Here is a 19893-nt window from a genome sequence, read left to right on the forward strand (position 1 = left end):
AGTCGGCCAATCAACGCTCGTTCTTCTCCTACCTTTAGAAGACTTAGTGCAGCTTCCCCGCGGCATCTTCCGGCTCTTCATTCACTCTGCCATGCATCGGGCCTGGGCAGAGCCGACTGCGCATGTCCGCTTGTAGTGCGGGCAATGACAAGACTGCTCGGAGGATCCAGCCCGACCCTCACTCGTGGACTTGGTAAGTATAATTTGATTGAACGTTGCCTACCCCTGAAATGAGCAATTTCCCCCCATAGACTATAATAGGGTTCAATATTCGAATATTGAACCACGAACATTTTACTGTTCGCTCATCTCCACCTATGAATAATTTGCTTTTGTGGGGAAACCCCTTTAAACTGAAATGTCTTCATAGAACTCAATAGGATATGTTGGTTTTCTAAAAATGTAACAAGGTTATATCATTGCAATGAGGCCCATGTGGAAGGGGACAGCCCAGTACCCTACCTACAGTCAGCACTGATTCCTAATTTAGAGCGTCACCTAGGAAAAGGTATTTGGCTTCTTCCCCGATCCTGGGATCCTAGTGCCCTATGTTACGTTGCTACGAGCCCTGTGCCCTTATTTCACTGTTGCCGTTACATTTTCTATTATACTTACTCTGCCATGAAAAATGAAGAAATACCAATTTTTTACTTAAGACGTATAACTAACTTCAACAAAGATCCACTCCAACATATATATCTGGAGGAGTCAGCGCTGACACCAGACTGTTATGTAAAGCATTGTATATGTCCTACCACCTTCATTTCTTACAGGAATAAGTTATAGGCTTGACAAAGGATGTGTTTTTCTTTGTGTCACGCTTGTAGATATATAGTGAGTTATTATATGCGCTGGTGGACCCTGCACGATGCAGCCAGCTCTTTCTAAAGAAGACGTACAGCATCTGAGCGGCTCTGTGACAAGGCCTCTCGGTGGGACTGTATTTTTGTATAGAGCGCATTAGTCAGTATAAGTAATCAGCGGGTACAGGCTTCCAGGTTTTGTTCTGTCTTTTAATCCGTCCGTCAGGCTGAGCTGCAGAATGGTTGGAAATACAGGATTGTGAAGGTTTAACATTTTCCAGCGGTTTATATTACAGGGACCAAGGATCAAAATCGCACTTTATAAAAGGACGTAAAATCATTAAATAATAATAGCTTACTGATAAAAGGCTTGCCGATCCATTCTGATATAAATACCTAGGTGGATATATAAGTAGGTAGATCTATATGGAAGGAACAATAGCCCTAAGGCATAATATGAAATCAATAGGAATAAACTAGGTTTTCTTTGTGAGTCTGACAACCCCTTGTTAGTAAAGGGAGGGTCTTGGACAGCGGGGCAAAGGGCAGCTCTTGCTCGGTGAGAGCCAACAAGTGCATTAAAATCTATCAATATGGGATCCCTGTGATCTATAATTTGTAATAGAGCTGAATAAAATGTTATGTTCTCGCGTATCCCGTTCATCGTGTTAATTCGCGGACCTGACAGCGCGGAGAGAGCAAGGTTGGACATGGAGCTTCGATCTTTTATATTTAGATCCAAAATGCCTTCCAGACCAATAATAGTGCAAGGTAGAGGAATTTAATTGGAGTAGAGACATGTATATGCGGTAACACACTCATGACACAGTGTAAAGAGAACCATTGTTTAGGGCATTGGGTGGTAATACCAGTGGAAAGTTAGAGGACATCCAGCTATCCTTAGTTTAGGTCATCGATATCATATGGACGGGTGTCCGACTTTAGCTGCTATAAGGAGAACACAGACACAAGCAAACGTATCTGTTCTCTATGTTGTGGCTATGCTGGGTTACTGCAGCTTAGCTCCTAGGCAAGTCAATGTAAACTAAGCTGCAGTAACTCAGCATAGCCACAATCATAGCCAAAAAAAAAATGGCAGCACTCTACAGGTTGAAAGGAAGGAAGGAAATAAAACATTATTCACCCATCTGTGCAATGTTTCAGATCTGTCATAGAACCTTTTTCGAGCAAAGACTATAGTACAAACATTTATAGTGAAATACAATCAATTCATTAGGGCACCTTAGATATTAGATGTAATTGAACAATAATGTATCATATAGAGTACCCATACACTAGTCACAGCTGATGGGTGACAGTCCCAGGTGTTGGACCTCTGCTGATATGATATTGATAGTAAGGTAATCAATGTCATATGACTGGAAAACCCCTTTAATATCAAGTTTCCCCACAGATGACAGCTAATGTCTGTGGGTCTCAGCAGGGGGAGACTGTGATATGTTTATTAAGTGACCCTTCTAAATAGTAGAGGATGTGCACAGGGGAGAACCCCTTTAAAGGGGCTCTATCACTGGAAAAGTCATTTTTAACTAATCACATCCTTTAGCCTTTAGAAAGTCTATTCCACTCCTAACTTTAGTATGTAGATTGCCTCAGTGGTTTCTGAATAAATCCGTTTTTATTCATATGCTAATTAGACTGTATCGTGCAACTCTTTGCTATTGTTTCCTATGGGAGGCTGCTGCTGATGATGACTCAGCTTCCTGTTTGCACAAACACATAGGAGATAATAGCAGAGACGAGTGCTGCTGGGAACTTCCTGTGCTGGCTGAAGCTCATTAGCATATGAATAAAAACGAACTTACTCAGAAACCACTAAGGCAACTTACATACTAAAGGTAGGTGTGGAATAGCATTTCTAAAGGCTATGCAAGGATGTGATTAGCTAAAAATAACTTTTCCCAATGATAGAGCCCCTTTAAGCATTTTTCTCTCTGCCTTTTCTTCCCTTTTCAGGCAGAAAGTGGGCAGCCCATGGTAGTCTATGGGGTCTGTGGGATTCCGAAGTTAACCGCTTTTTTATTAGGTTTCTGTTCAGGGGGACCTCAAGCGAACCTTCGAATGGAAACCTGAACACAGGTGTGAACCTAGCGTCAATCTGTCAACTGAAGTCTCCAATCCACCTTGACCGCACCTTACTCATTTCTTAAAAAGTGGGGACAAAGGCTAAAGTCACGTTTTTTGCTAAAAAAAATCTGGCCGTTTTTCATGCCTCTTCAGAAAGCTGTTGCACAAGGTAGGATAAAGCCCCCATATGTACTATTATATATGTGCTGTATATGGCAGTGCAGTGGTTTGGTAGTTTACGTAGCTTTGTAGCAATTTCTATATTGTTGGTACTGGAGAACTGACCTCTCAGGTTTGTAGGTACAACTGTCTGCAATAAATAAAGCTGCAAAAACTGATTAGGCAATGGTGCCCATGGGAGGTGTTATTTTCCATTTATTACAGTTAATGTACAATTTTCCAGATCTACTTAATTCATTGTCAGCAAAAACTTGAGTGCAAACAAATGATTTTTACCTCTCGCTGTTTATCATGGAACAACTTACTTTCACCATTCATTGACTTGTAGGTATTTTCTGTCTCATGGAAATAAAATGATTGCTGTTTCTTAAATGTACAATAGAAAGTAATTTTGCATAATGCGGTGAAACCATAGGAGAACGTGTTTGTGAAGCCAAATAAAAAACATTTCTGAAAATGTGGCAATTATATCAATTTATACAACCTCCGTGTGGTCTGGTACAATATCCTAATCTGATCAGTTTCTGTAATTGTCCAATTTTCCATTCCATGTGTTATGTTAAACCCATCACAAGTATAACCAAGGGCTAAAAGTATAGAAAAAAGTGATTTTTTTTTTGTTCAGTATTCTCCATAAACACCTATGTTGTCCAGAAGCCTTGGGGAGCCCGTATGGTATCTGTTCCCAATATACGTAGACTGGTACCATAGTATACACTATACTTGTGGGGCCAGCAACACACTTTGCATTGGGCCCCTGAAGCCACTGGGCCCATGTTACGCCACTGATTTGGGTTCCAGAGTAACCTCCTTCCCTAGCTCACCTACCCCTTGTTATACAGTGTTAGGGAACCCTGGGACGGGACCGAAGAGACAGTGAGCCCTAAGCTGACGCCCCCCAACTGTCCCTTCCTATTGCCAGGCCCTATCCTACGTAATAGGCGGCAACCACGAAGACGTTCCCTCCCTGTATATGTGAAACACAAAACGGAGACAAGACGGACAACAACAAAGAGAGTTCAGCTAGCCAGGGTCCGGTAACAGTCGAGCGATGCAGTGCCAAATCGGAGTCCAAAGAACAGTCAGTGAGGAAAGCCAAAGGTCAAGGATAATAGTGTAAGCAAAAACAGGGACAGTAAAGAGCAGGTATGCACACGGCAATAGCAAGCACTGGTGTGAATGAGAACCAAGGCTAAATAGGGAGCAAGAACCCACCGATGGAGTTGACAGGAAGGCAGGCTGTCAATCACAGGGCAAGGCCAGATTAACCATTAGAGGAGCAGAGAAAACTGAAGGTGAAGGAGTTGGGTGTGGTGGAAAATCAATTACCAAGGTGAAAGAATAGCGCAGTGTTCAGACAGTGCAGGAAGAAACCAACGGAATAAATCACAACCGAACACATCTCCTGCGCCGCAGCATGCAGCCGGATGATGATGCCAAAACCCGGATGGGCAAAGATGTTACACCCCTACTCCCCTGCCTTTTTCAATGCACTAGAAACTTTTTAGCAATTTTTTGACTGGCCTAACTTTTTTGTTACTTATGTGACAATTGGGGGTAATTTAGCATTAAAGGTAGCGGTTTCCCTGGACTAAACAGAGGTGTTGGTGGCGCTGGGTGCCAAGTAAACAGCAGATCAGGTGATGCAATCCAAAATAAGTAGCTTTATTCAGCTTACAAACAGGAACAAAAACACACAGGGTACTACCTCACTTTTTGAACCTTGACTAAGCTACTGAGGGCAAGATACTTTGCTGAGGTTTCTTCTCACCAGTCTGGCTCAAAGTCCTTTCTGGAATCCAGTCCTCTTGGGACCACCTATTTGTCTCCAACTGGTCCACAGTGCACCTGCTCCTGCAGGACAACAGCAACACTCCCCCTCTGGAGTTGGGCTCCTTCTAGAATCCAGTCTTCTTGGGACAGACCTCCAACTGGTCCACAGTGCATCTGCTCCTGCAGGTCGCTAACAGCACTCTCCTGCTGTGTGCACTCCCTCTGGAGTTGAGCCCTTTCTCTCTATGGGTGTGGTCAGAGTCCTTTTTAACCCTATATTTGGTCGCTCTATAGCGCCCTCTAAGTTCACACCCTCACACTACCAAAATTATTTTTGTGTTGTTTCATAAGATATAGGGCTGTTTTCTCGTAGCGGTTTAAAGATAGTGGGGGAAATTTATTAAGACTAGTGATCCTTCTTACAGTCTTAATTCATTCCCCACCAGGTGCATGACTTGCTAGACTTACTAAGAGGGTGCAGCCTCAGGAACTGGTAGAAATTTGTGATATAACTCAGGTGAGGGTGTCCCCGCCCACCTAGATTCACACCCTGCTCCACTCACAAAAAAAGAGCAAGCGGGGTACAAAGGCGGAGATATGCCACAGTACGTCAAAAACGCACCAAATTGAGGTACATTTTTGGCCATTTTTTCAGACACAAACGCCTTGGTAAATATGGGTCAATATATTTTTTGTTTTCATTTTATTATGAGAAAGTTGAACAAAAGTTTTCAATTTCTCTACTTTATTTTTTTTATTTGTAATTTAAAATAATTTTGTTTTGCTGTATAGCCTTAATGTAGAGTATATATATATATATATATATATATATATATATATATAGTCTTGGATGTGATAAACTACGGCATGCAAGTTATAAATGAAAAATACTGGAATGATATGATAATAAGTAAAATAGTGAAAGGGTACAAGCCCTCATCCCCCTCCAACCCCATTCTTAAAGGGGTTGTCCAGGGATGTAAACTACCTTGCTTCATCCAGTGGATTCTTCATCATGGACCATGGAGTTCTGGCCTGGCTTAGACCCCACATGATTGGAAACCTTCCCAACTCCTGGGTCTCTCCGCTGCCTCCCTCCTGTCCTGATCTCACGTGTAATTTACCTATACTGTCAGGGTTGGGTGACAGTAGTATAGCAGGTGTGGATGTCATTAGCTGGTCCTCACCTGTTGGAGCTATATGCCTTATTATATCAGAACCTGGTACTTCAGTACGATGTGGTTTTGCAATTCCCGAGTTGGACCGTGCATTTAGGCAATCAGAACGCCGACACCCCCCAGCAGAAATTATACCATATTCTAAAGATACACCATCTTTATCCATGAGAAAATGCCTTTAAAGAGGACCTGAAAAGCACAATGACCTACACCAGTCAAAGGATACCTCCAACCTGAGCATTGGGGTGTTTTGTTTATCCAAATCTGTTAAGCCATTCCAAAGTTATAAGCCCTTTGGTTAGTAGACCCTAATGTGCATCACCACCAAGGCTGGCTTCATACCTGCGCCCAGGGGTGCTGTCCACGAATACACGTAAAAAATACGGAGAGAAGTCTTGGAAACAGGACTCTTCTCTAGACTTTTTTCCACCTGTTTCGGGTGGCAACCCGGCGAACCCCAATATAGTCTATGAGGTCTGTGGGTTTCCACGGGTAAAGTGGAAGGTTTCAATGCCGAAGCAGAGCCCACAAACGAAAACCCGAACGCAGGTTTGAACCTATCGCAACAGGGCTTATATCTTTGGAATGGATGAACAGATTTGGATAAACAAAACACCAAAATACTCCGGATGACCGGGCCAATCAGATGCCATTGGGCTTTTCAGGCCTCATGAAAGGTCCTCTTTGATGCTGCTGACACGTATTCCCAGAGCAGGAAGTCCTGGCGTATAAAGCGTTAATTCTTTCTTCTTAGTTAAAGCCTTCATTTACATTTTAACATCTTCAGTAGTATTTTAATCACTTTGTAAAGTGATTCAAGTCATGTGTATTACATTTCCAAATGTGCTTAAAGACATCGGATTAAGTTGTGCTTTTCTTAGCCCTCCACATTAATTCTCGCGTGCAGATTGCGTTTCGTGGATTCAATTTCAGACATGATAAATTAATGGAAAATCTGTACAAGGAATATGGGCTTTACATGGGATAAGGGAATAGCTGCTGTCTTATGTGGAGGACAAATACAAACAGAAACTCATTATTTGTCTACCTGATGTGACTGGCGGGACTGGAGAGCAGTTTTTTTTTGGAGGGGGGTTATTTAAGTCAGACATTGATTCGAGCGCCTACTTCAAAATGGTGATTAAAGGAAATTTCTTTCAACTGAAAAGCATCTAAATGGCTGCAAATTACTGAAAGGTGGCAGTCAGCACGAGTCGGCTCGACCCGGCGCAGATATCGCTCCATTAATTGCTTGTTTTGTTGGGAGACTCGCTCAAGGGTTTTAACACTGATTTATAAAACTTCAGATAAAATGTTTCCAGGCAGTTCAGTCTGTTAAATTGGTAACCCCGAGGCCAGGCCTAAAGATTGTTGACAAACCTCTGTGGTTCTAAGCAACATATATTACATTCACAGCAAGGGTCTCTGAACTTTGAGATTGTAAGCGGTTTCCATGTGGGCTCATTGCACAGCATTTATAGTAAAGATGCACAGCTCCAGAAATCACAAGGTCACCGCTGAGGGACGCAAGCAAAAACTTTATTTTATCTTATTTCCTGCTTAATATTCAGGCTCTTGCTCTGCTTAGAAGCATCAGATGGTGTGAGCCCATGCTAAGAGTACAGAATGCGTTTATCATGGTGCTCGACACTCGAAAAAAAATTTTTTGAGATCCTTTGCTGCAAATAATTTGCTAAGACGTCTACAAGTGATGCTGTTTAATATGTGATTTTTAATAAGTAATTAATTTGATGTTATTTATGATGTTTGAATTTTTTGCTGGGTATAGAGGTCTTGCTATTCCATATTGCACACAACAGTTCTCTGGAAGAAGTAGACTCTCATGAAAAAAATTAGTGTTTAGAAAGATCACTTCTAGATTTTGATTGGTTGGATTGGGTCACACCCCTGCTTAATTTTGGAGAGCCAATCAACAATACATTACTGTAAGGGTTAGTTCACACGGAGTATTTTGGTCAGGGTTTCGAGGCCGTATCCGCCTCAAAACCCTGACCAAAAAGATGGCTCCCATTGAAATCAATGGGAGTCGCTCAGGTCTTTTTTTCGGGAGCTGTTTCTTCCGGCTCATTCTTCAGGCCGAGTCGCCTCGCGATTCGGCCTGAAGACACACCCTCCTCCGGACTAGGCCCATTCATTGGGCCTAATCCGGAGCAGAGTACGCGGCTGGATGCCGATGCAGTGCACCGGCTTTCAGTCGCAGCTTCCCGGTTTTTGGATCGGAACCCGAGGCGGCCTCCGCCTCAGTTTCTGATCCCAAACACCCTGTGTGAACTCACCCTTAGTCCCTTGTCTGTTTCCTAGGACCCCATAGGCCCTATACATACACAGTCAAGTGTTCAATCCAAGTGTCTTCCAATCTTCCGATCAAGTCCTATTCAAATATGGTTGCATGGAGACATGAAGACCCAAAAAACACTAGACCTTTGCTCTATTCTTGACGTTTAACACCATTATCTAATATAAAGGGATAAGCAATGAACCATTTTGGATAAAGTTAAACACTTTGTATGCTAGATCCGAAAAGTACAGGATGGTTCGAATACAAAACAATGAGCAGTAGACACTGTATATCTGGAAAGAGAAATTCTAAGATCTCTAAAACTGGATAAGTAAGGATTCAAAAATGGGATATTGGCTAAGGGTTCATGCACATGACTGTGTGTCCTTCCGAGTTGGGGGCTGAGTTTATCACAGAATACAGGTGTGATGTCTGTCTGTCATTCAAATGAACTAAATGATGCATTCGTGTTTATGGTGCTTCTGGATCCATCCCTGTGCAGTAACATGGAGCAGAATAGGGCCTGCTTTATAATCATCCGTGTTATCGGAAAGGAATAGATCCAGAAGCCCCATAGACATGAATGCATCACAGAATACAGCCGGATGTCATCTTACGTCATTCCATGATAAACTCGACCCCCAACTCTGATGCACACACTGTCATGTGCATGGATCCTTAAGGCCTTATTCACACATCAGTATTTTGTTCAGTGATTTGCATCAGTGATTGTAAGACTACACATAGGTTTAATAGAAATATTTGCACCCATTCTGTGTTTTTGGCTTGCTCCTGGTTTTCGCACTCAATCACTAATGCCAATTACTGATCAAAACACTGATGTTTGAATAAGGTCTAAAAAGGGGGGGTTTCTTTGTTGTTTTAGGGATGTTCCTGCATAGAATGTAGGCATTGAGTATACAATGAATTTAAATGTTCACAAGTGGGTTATACTGATCATAGAAGACTCTGTTCAGGTCTATGGGAGTCACATTGAGGCTCTAGACATGCATTACGAGATTGATCTCCTGTTCATACAGGAAACACTGTGTGCATCAGAGGAGTAGAAAGGAGGTCAGTGCTCCAGATTGAATCACATAACTTTAAAATGAAGTTGCAAGAAAGTTATTCAGTAACACTACACTACACACATGCTCATTATCAGATGGAAAATTTCCTTCCCCACCTCATCTCACCACCATTGTTTTCAGGAACAACAGAGAAAAAATAATAAAGTATGCTCCATAATTGTTACTTAATAGGGAATATACACATTTACTACACCAGACCCCGAGAGCTGACAGGTTCTCTTTACAGGGCTGTCCAAATTTTTTTCAATCATGGCAAACACTACCTAGAGTTGTGTATTGTACGTAATGATTTTTGGCACTCCATCTTTTTATTTTCTTCATTGTTTGTTGAATTCTAAATATGTGACATCCATTGAATAAAAATGTTGAAAGTAATGAAAACATAACAACGCTTTCTTTTTTATTTTTTTGTAAAAGAGGACAATCAATCATCGAGATTGCATTTTAATAGAACAGTTTATACTTGTTTGAAATGATGTTAAAAAACATGAGCATATGTATTGCCGGACCTGCTTTTGGCATAATGACTTTTCTGATGCATTCTATTTTGTGATTGAAAATGCTTAACAAAGATGCATATTGTCGCACTGATGAATACCACTGACATAAGTCATTATGTACAGTCCTGTGCCCGACTAGTGCCGAGCACCAGGTAATATAAAAAGCAGCAGTGTGTTCGATGAGTAACATTCACTGCCCGCATCCTCCACCATCTACACAAATAATTTACTTGAACTTATTTTTTTTGCCCTGCGGCATAAGACATATGAACTTCATTAAAGTAATACAGATAATCTTTCCGTAACAGCTGGAAATGTATAACCAACCCATAATACACCTTTAATCTCCCTAATGAATTTCTTTGCTGTGTTCGCAGGCAGACCTGTAATGATTGTGGTTGAATACATGGAGAATGGATCCCTGGACTCCTTCCTGCGGGTGAGGTGTCATTTTCTGGTGACATTTGAATAAGAAACAATTCTGGGCTCGGATTTTAAATCATTTATCATAAATTAATTTTTACATAATGTTATTCATAGATTTTTTTGCTGAAGAATAGCTGCTTTTCCCCCAGGCTGCATTACCTTAGTACCACGATACATTAAAGTACGTCTGCCAAAAAAAGAAGACTTGAACTTAAGAATATAATTGATTTCTCTTCCGAGCAGACTTAATGTGTAAGGAAAATGTGTTTTAAATGAAGATATTAGAAATAAGATGGGTTTGTTTTACATCTGAACTGCTTTGCATATTATTTAGGATGGCCTTAATACATCTGCAAAATCCCATTTCAACCGCTGATCGAATAACCCAAAATTATAGCATTGTAGATCTCTAGATTAGACCCATTTTTAGGATGGGATTTGCTGCTGTAGTAGAGTCTGTATTACAGCCGTGTGAGCTCAGACTTAGTTTTATTTCAACCTGTAATTTCACTGGGAACCAGTGCCCCAATAAGCCATTGACATATGACATTTTGATTAGGAAATTTTTCCTGAATTATAAAAATTACCATGGGAAGAATATGCAAATCTGTCTTCCATGATGTAATTAGGAAGTCAGCTGCTGCCTCAGTGTTGCAAACCAAAATGTTTCAATATATAAAGATTAAGCCCTAAAATTGAAAAATCTACTGTAAAACATATCCTTGGCACTGTGTTGTGGCTTCCATTCATAGAGCTTGCATCAATAGGATCCATAGAAATAAGTTAGCAACTGGTACAAGAACACATCCATCATGGCTGTTAGGGTTACGTGATCATTATGGGGCACATTCCATAGGACTGACATTTTATACACTGGCCTTAATCTATCTATCATGCAATAGATGGGCCGCAATTATTACAAAAAATTGGGTGGGTTTCTATAATGGACGTGCTTTTATAGCAGATTGTAACTTATCTTTATGGATTGACTTAAAAGGAGTCTATCACCTTCCCCAAGCATAGTCAACTTGCACCATCATATTATACATAACATTGCAGTAATAAATGTCATAGCTTTCTTATATATATGCAATTTTTGTATATTTGGAGAAAAGCAACTTTGAAGCCTTATACAAATAAGGCAGTTGGTGCACTGGGGGCGGGACTTCAGTCCTGGGATCACTGCTGTTACTGCTTTGGTAAGATGGATGTTTTTATAGCAGTGGTGAGGATCAACCTCCACTGCAAAGGGTGGTGCACACAGGAGCTGGTAGGGGTCTAAGTGGCAAGAGCGGTGCTCTAGGGAGCTTAAGTCCCGCCCCCAGTGCACCAACTGCCTCATTTGCATAATACTTTTTTCTCCAAATCTACAAAAGTGATATATATGACAAAGGTATATGTTGTTTATCTCTGTCATGTGCTCTATATTACGGGTTGACAGTTGAGTATTCTTGGAAGATGTCAATGGACACCACAATACAGTGCCTTTAGTATTTGTGGCACACCTTGAGAAGTCCATGCACTGTGCTGTAGATGTCAGGTATTAACTAAGCCAGTTTTCTGGTGTAATTGATATTAAATGTGACAGGCCACACTCCCTACCAGTCCCACTAGTATTTAGAAAGTGATAGGGATTGTAGGGTTTTAGGTTGGACTTGATGGACTAATGTCTTTATCCAACCTCATCTACTATGTAACTATGTAACATAAGCAGCAAAAACCCATATAACTATGTAATTGGCTGCATTATTGCCAATGCATGCTAGAAACAGGCGAACATATGAAAAACTGCCAGATCTTGCTGTGTTCTGGGTAATCCTTGACCAGATTCCAAGGAAACCAAATGCTCCAAGACATCCTGATTGAGAAAGAGGTCATTTCAGGCTTTCATATCACATATAGGTAGGTCTAGTAACTACAAGACATCTTACATACACACTTGTGAGTGATATCACCAGCTGTTTTTCTAAGTGTTACACTTCAGGTCTCGGTCCTTTCATTGCAGTAAATTACGGGTTTAGCATTGTTGTTAATGAAGGATATTGTAATCCGGGTTAATTATAAGTAAAACAAGTTGATAGGGAATGATGAAAGCAATAAATAGAAGTCTGTATAGATTCCTTGGTGCTGAGGACTGTTCCTCTGAGTTTATTTTAGATGTGCAAGTAATTATATGTTGAAATATTATTACTTCTCTGTAAATGTTACCGCAGGTGCTGTTCCTCTGCAAAGGTTCTGATATAGAACCATTAATCATGTGTTATTTTTTGCCGTCTGTTCCGCAGAAGAATGATTTGTCAGTCATTGCCATTGAACTGTTTTGTTACACCCACAGCACATTCGTAAACTTTAACAATGCCGCCATCAATTTTGATTACCTCGCTGATGACATTTGAGACATCTGTAAACCTGCGAGAAAAGTAACAAGAAAATTTAAAGAGCGAGAAAAAGCAACTATTGCACATTAGTATATGCCGCAGGGCTGCTCTTCACGAAATTAATATTACACATGAAGGGACTTGACTTTTTAGACTTAAAGTACAACTCCAGTCACAAGGGAGATAAAGTAGAACTCCAGTGGCAAGGAAGATAAAGGGCAACTCTGGCCACTAGTAAGATAAAGGGTAATTACAGGGGTCCCAAATCGAATTCTCATACTGACAACCTATGCACAGGATAACTCATCAGAATGAGATCTGTTGGGGTCCGACATTTATACCCCACACAGATCATCTAGAGGACTGCTAGCGGGGTGATCAATAATAGGAGCAGCTCAGCAGCCCCATCCACTGCATTGTGGTGGTTCCAGTGAACAGCAGGAGTGGCACTGCATGCACCACCAGTCTTCCAGCAATGCCCGGCACTTGGAGGCTGCTAGAAGAGATGACCTGGGTGGAATCCGGGTGCTAGACCATATAGCGATGACCTATTATGTGGATAAGTCATCAGTATAAAAATTACAGTTTTAAGAAAACAGGATGACTTACAACCTGAGCATTACTTACCCTTTGGATTCCCTGTACTGCATTTCTACGTCTTCCTGCTGGCCAGGGTCCATCACTGGCCATCGAGCTGAAATAGCAGGGAGCAGAAAATGTAAGTACTGCTCAGTTTCTTGTTATAAAGCATAAGTAATTCATCCATAAGAGATGTAGGAGAAAAGAAGCTGGAAACTACAGACCAGTCAGCTTGACCTGGTAGAAGACCACCTAAAAACCAGCAACTTGTTGGATCCAAAACAGCATGGCTTCACTGAAGGCAGATCATATCAAACAAATCTCATTGATTTCTTTGACTACGTCACAAAAATGTTGGAGGAAATGATGGATATCACATATCTGGACCTTCCATACAGTGCAAAATAAAGAACAGATAGATAAATTATTTAGAATTTGGATTAATCCCTGGATAGTTAGTGGATTCACAGTTGGTGGACAAATACAGTAGATATGAGTGTTGTTGCATTGCTGTTACAATGGTGCCCTCAAATACAACCTGCACCTTGCATGCAAGATATTTTCCCTTTCTCCAGAACAATTGCCCACTTCAGCCTCTCAGCATATAACCCCATAGCAGTGCTGTAACTAGGAATGGCAGGGACCCAAGCACCCCCCCTTCCCCTGCACAAACCGCATTCCTGCACACACTAGTATGCCCCATAGTGGCCCCTGCACACACAGTATTATGCCCCATAGAGGCCGCTTCACACAGTATTATGCCCCATTGTGGCTCCTGCACATACAATATTATGCCCCATAGTGGCCCTTGCACACAGTATTATGCACTATGGTGACCCCAGCACACATTATTATGCCCCATAGTGGCCCCTTCACAAAGTATTATGCCCCACAGTAGACCACGCATAAACAATTTTTATACTCTGGGGTATAAGTATAATAATCGGAGAACCAGGGGAGGATACAAACATTAAAAAAAACTGTTACTTACCTCTCCTGGGCACAATCCCTGCAGATTTCTTCAGTTTTGGACCAGACGTCACCTGACTCAGGCCTTCATTGTGACGCATAATGACACTGGCCTGGGCGATGTGATGTCTTTGATGTCACCAAACAGCCCTTAGGCCTTCCAGAGCACAGGAGAGGTAAGTAACAGTGTTTTTTATGTTCCCTCACCTCCCCTGGCCCAACGATCATTATATTCCAGAGTCTGAAAAGATACCAGAGTATAATGATAGCAGTGTTTATGAGCCCGCGGCCTCACTTACCAATCCACAATCCTGCTCACAGCCGCATCTGCCGAAGGGGAAGCGTAGGTGGCTTTGAGCAGGAGTAAGTAAATTGGGCCCGTTACCTGCTGGGGTTACTCCTGCGGGTAACGGTCTATTTAAAAAAAAAAAAAAACAGACATCAGAGGCTCCCCGGACCCCCTAATGTCCCGAACCTTGTGGCAGTGGCTACCGCTGTTACCCCAGTGGTTTAACCACTGCCCCATAGAAATGCGATTGGCTCTCAAGTTTTCCCCCAAATAAGGCTGTCTCCTGCTCATGTATTGTCAGAGCCTGAGCCCACTGGGGCATCTTCTTGTACCCTTGTAAGACAATCCTTTCCTATCCACAGGCATCGCCACTCTTTCTATACCTCCATTGTTACAGAAAGCTTCAGCTAGACATCTCCTAGAGTGTGGATCCTAGAATATATCTGCTGTATCTATTCCAGATGATCTTAACACCTGCAGAACAGACTAAGATGTAAATCTTTTGTACAGTTATGAGATTTTTAGCACTTTTTCCTAATGCCCAATTGCTTCTGCTATCCCCATCAATACGTTACAGCCCATTATATACATACTCTGCACCGTTCTCACATCACTTTGACATCTCTTATAGGCAGGAAAGATATCTTTAGGGAGTTTTGATTATGGAGAAGGCTGCAGTCGTCTTTTCATTTGCCAGAGCATTGCAGGTGTTCTCACAATTGCATGAAATATGTAGGAGATTATACCTATGCTTCCCAAGCTGTGTCATTTCACAAACCAGGTTTATAGCGCAGCTTTGTGGATTAGCACAGATGTGAACATGCATGAGTAATGTCTGCGCTATAATAAGATTATCTGGTTCTATATTTAATAGGTGTTCTCATTGGTAGATATGCTCAGAATCACTTCGATTAAAGAGCTCAACCTGATTAGAAACTGGTATAAGCCAGATATAGGAGAATAACAGGGCCCTATGTAGCAAGCCACAGCCAAAAAACTGGTATAAGCCAGATACAAGAGACTAACGGGGCCCTAAGTAGCGACTGTATAAGTCAGATACAGGAGACTAACAGGGCCCTATGTAGCGAGCCATAGCCAAGAAACTGGTATAAGCCAGATACAGGAGACTAACAGGGCCCAACGTAGCAAGCTGTAGCCAAGAAACTGGTATAAGTCAGATACAGGAGACTAACAGGGCCCAACGTAGCAAGCTGTAGCCAAGAAACTGGTATAAGTCAGATACAGGAGACTAACAGGGCCCAACGTAGCAAGCCACAGCCAAGATACTGGTGTAAGCCAGATACAAGAAACTAACGGGGCCCTATGTAGCGAGCAGTAGCCAAGAAACTGGTATAAGTCAGATACAAGAGACTAACGGGGCCCTATGTAGCGAGCCGTAGCCAATAAACTGGTATAAGTCAGATACAAGAAACTAATGGGGCCCTATGTAGCAAGCCGTAGCCAAGAAACTGGTATAAGTCAGATACAAGAAACTAATGGGGCCCTATGTAGTTAGTCGTAGCCAATAAACTGGTATAAGTCAGATACAAGAGACTAACCGGGCCCAACATAGCAAGCCGCAGCCAAAAAACTGGTATAAGCCAGATAGAGGAGACTAACAGGGCCCTATGTAGCGAGACACAGCCAAGATACTGGTATAAGTCAGATACAGGAGATTAACAGGGCCCTACGTAGCGAATTGCAGCCAAAAAACTGGTATAAGCCAGATACAAGAGACTAACAGGGCCCTATGTAGCGAGACACAGCCAAGATACTGGTATAAGTCAGATACAGGAGAGCAACATGTCCCCCTCCAGTTGACCCCCAGTTTCATGTCCAACTCCAGTTACTCCCAAAGTTTAATGTCCTTGTCCAGCTGCCACCAATTTAATGCCCCCCTCCATCTGGCTTCACAGTTTCATGTTCCCCTCCAGGATAATGTCCCCTTCCAGCTACCTCCAAAGTTTACCCTCCATCTCCCCCCAGTTTAATGTCCCTCCTTCTGCCTCAGTTTAATTTCCCCCCTCCAGCTGCCCCCACAGTTTATAGTCCCCTCCAGCTGCCCACACAATATTATGTCCCTATCTTGGCACCAGCTAAAAGTAAACACTAATACTCACGTCTCCTCACTCATCGCCTACAGCTCTTGGCGTATGCAGGGGCGAAATGGTGAAGCAGGAAGGGGGGGCGGGGCGGATGTCTCCTGCTTCACCATTGTATTGAAATTAACTGCAGATAAGTTGAAGTCAGAACATACCTCCCAATGACCAGGATAGGTTAAGAGGTTTGCCATTCCCTTTAGTGGGAACACCAGAGATAAGCCGACTGCTGTACTTTGGCTATCTCCGGCACTCCAATTAAAGTGAATGGAATCATGGATTTGGATTTTGTCTGTCCACCAAGTGATACATAACAGGGGATAACAGGGGAACAACACTCCTATTATTAGGATTGGTGAGGGGTCTCAGTGGTCAGAACCCTACCAATGAGATATTTATCCTCTATACTATGGTGTATTCTTGGTGGCATAACCCCTTTAAATGTCCGAAATTGGAGTTATCTCGGATCACGGGCACTGCTAGTGAATGTCAGCTTTGTGACACCGCCATCACCTGCTGCATATACAGATCCTGAGCCCATGCCATATTCCTCTCACATATGCGCCATACATATTCATCATCATTTTGTTTTGCTGGACAATCCCATTCATTTTAATTCATCCACAGATGCTGTTTGGATGGATCTGAAACCAAGGGCCACAACGCTAGATAGATTTAAGTTGATGAGGAGGTTTTGGCATTTGCTAGATGGGCAACATTAGGGTAGAAGGTGGACGGCATTGGAGCAGGAGCACATGGTGTTAACAGACATAGACACAGCTTAGAGTCATGTATATTCAGGCTGTCCTCATTCAGAATACAGCATTTAAGAATCTAGTACAAGAGAAAAACTCCGTATAGTGAATAATAATGATCTAACAAGATGCCTGGGGAATCAGAGCACCATATGAAATCATTCAAGCTGCAGCCTCTCGTGAATTTACACTTAGAGCTGCAAATATGGAAAAACAGACAGGATAGTTTTTCATAATAAATGCTTTACAGGAGCCGTTTCCTAAAAGGCAGCTTTTAGCCATGATGAGAATTCCAGATGCATAGAGATAAGATGTGAATCATTGTGTTTGGCTTATGATTAGAATATAGAAAAGTTATATTGATAAAATTGCCATATAATAAAAAAAATATTTAAAAGGGTGCGCAATGTTACCGGGAAAATAAAACAAGCTCGGTGCTGCGAGAAATGATTTGTTATATTCCGTTCGCAACAGTTTCTAGCAATGAATATTCTTCCTAGTGTTACGCTAGTGGAGTAGTACATAGGACTAGAGGAATGGAGAAGAAGGTCCGTTCTATGGTGGACACAAACAGAGCCCAAGGGACCCTATTGAATATAATGGGGTCCTTCGAGTGTCCATCCTGAAATCGCCAGACAAAAATCTCAGGCTGCTGATTTTAGATGAATCTGCACCAAAGATTCGGAACTGAGATGTGAACCCAGCCTTAAAGGGGATGTATCCAGTTTTGTTACTTAAGTATATGGAAAAGAGAGTGAGGCTAAGGCCCTACGTAGCAACCTACAGCCTGAAAAACCCCAAGGAAAAGACAACGACGGAAATGCACTGCATTCTTCCCACTGTACTTTTCACGGAAAGTCCACAGAGTTTTCCTTTGTGGACTTTCTACACCTATTATACCAATATCAGTGTTTTCGTAGGTATAATTGACATGCTGCAATTCACAAAAACGTGAGCATTTTTGAAATCGGAGCATTTCCGCTGCTGATTTTTTGGGGGTCTGATCACTAATGCATTGCATTACCATGATAATGCATTGAAAAAAACAGGTATTTGTATAACAGGCTGCATAAAGCAGCCTGTCATACAAATGAATGCCAGACAAGCCTGGGAGCCTTCAAAACGCTCCCGGCTGTCATGGCAATGGATCACCAGCCCCAGATTTCGTTCCAGGCACCGGAAATCTGAGCCATAATGGTAGCAAACGTGCGCTGCCAGGAAAAAGGCAAGTCAGTCAAGGTGCCAGGAACGCCCCCTCCCTCTGCTCACACAGCTCGTCCATAGACGAGCATTATCAGGAGCGGGAGGGGGGAGTTCCTCCCCGATCCACAGTACAGCGCGATTGGCGCCGCGAGGCAGAAGGACGTCTCTGGCTAATGGTCAGAAACGCCCTTCTGACCATAGAGCACTACGGTACCGGCACCGTAAGCTCTTTACACCGGGCACAGATCGGGAAAGCGGACAGTGCGCTGAACTCAGCGCACTGTCGGCTTTCTGGCAGTATATAACACTGCATGTGCCCAAAAGTGGTGAAAGGTCCTCTTTGGCATTGGCATTGTCATGGGCATTGATGTCGGGTCTCTGATTATAATACAGCAGAAACCTGGTGACTATGGCAGCCTCTCTGCTCATCTTCCATACTCTTACTTACAGGAGTGGGTTAATGTGTACTTAAGATAAGATAATCCCCACCATTGGGAAATTCAGTGTGTTACAACAGCATAGATAATACAATATAGAAATACAAAATCTCCAAGGTACTTGTTGTTTCACTTGACTTTTCAGGATAAGTTGCTATGCCTTGAGTAGAAACACAATTTGTGGTTATTATATCACTTAGAGTTTGCATTATTTAGTGGCTTTCCCCTGTACATGTTGTCTTCTCTGGACTAGTGGAGGAGACTTGCTGCCATATAGTGCACAGTCAGTAGAAGAGAATCTGCTCTATCCCTGTGACTTCTATACAGATGAGTGATCATGTCATGTGACCTGTAGTCTGTCTTGAGATGGATGGAGCAAAGATTTTCACAGTATCATTTTAGCTCTACAATTGCTAATGAACACAAATTCTGTTAGGGAATTGCTAGGACAGCAATTCCCCAGTAACTTTTTGAACCCTGGAACAGGACACAAGAGACAGTGAGCCGTAAGCTGAAGCCCACAACTGACTCTTCCTATTGCCAGGCCCTATCCTACGTAATAGGCGGCAACCACGAAGACAGTCCCTTCCTGTATATGTGAGACACAGAATGCAGACAAGACGGACAACAAAAAAGGGAGCTCAGCTAGCCAAGGGTCAGTAAACAGTCAAGCAATGCAGTGCCAAATCGGAGTCCAAAGAATAGTCAGTAGGGAAAGCCAAAGGTCAAGGATTAGAATGCAAGCAAGAATAGTGACAATAAGGAGCAAGTATGCACAAGGCAATAGCAAGCACTGGTGCAAATGAGAGCCAAGGCTAAATAGGGAGAAAGAACCCGCCTCTGGAG

The 19893-nt window shown here is 42.4% G+C and overlaps 1 protein-coding gene across 1 annotated transcript in view; it reads left to right on the top strand.

Moving 5' to 3' along the window:
* The window catches only part of EPHA6 (EPH receptor A6), a 675722-nt gene that overhangs the window by 590769 nt on the left and 65060 nt on the right, over positions 1-19893 (top strand). Inside the window, exon 12 of the mRNA XM_075263563.1 lies at positions 10290-10351. Within this exon, the coding sequence (XP_075119664.1) occupies positions 10290-10351 (62 nt within the window). The remainder of the gene's footprint in view (positions 1-10289; positions 10352-19893) is intronic.

The sequence above is a fragment of the Leptodactylus fuscus genome, chromosome 2 (assembly GCF_031893055.1).
Source record: "Leptodactylus fuscus isolate aLepFus1 chromosome 2, aLepFus1.hap2, whole genome shotgun sequence".
In the NCBI taxonomy this organism is placed as follows: domain Eukaryota; kingdom Metazoa; phylum Chordata; class Amphibia; order Anura; family Leptodactylidae; genus Leptodactylus; species Leptodactylus fuscus.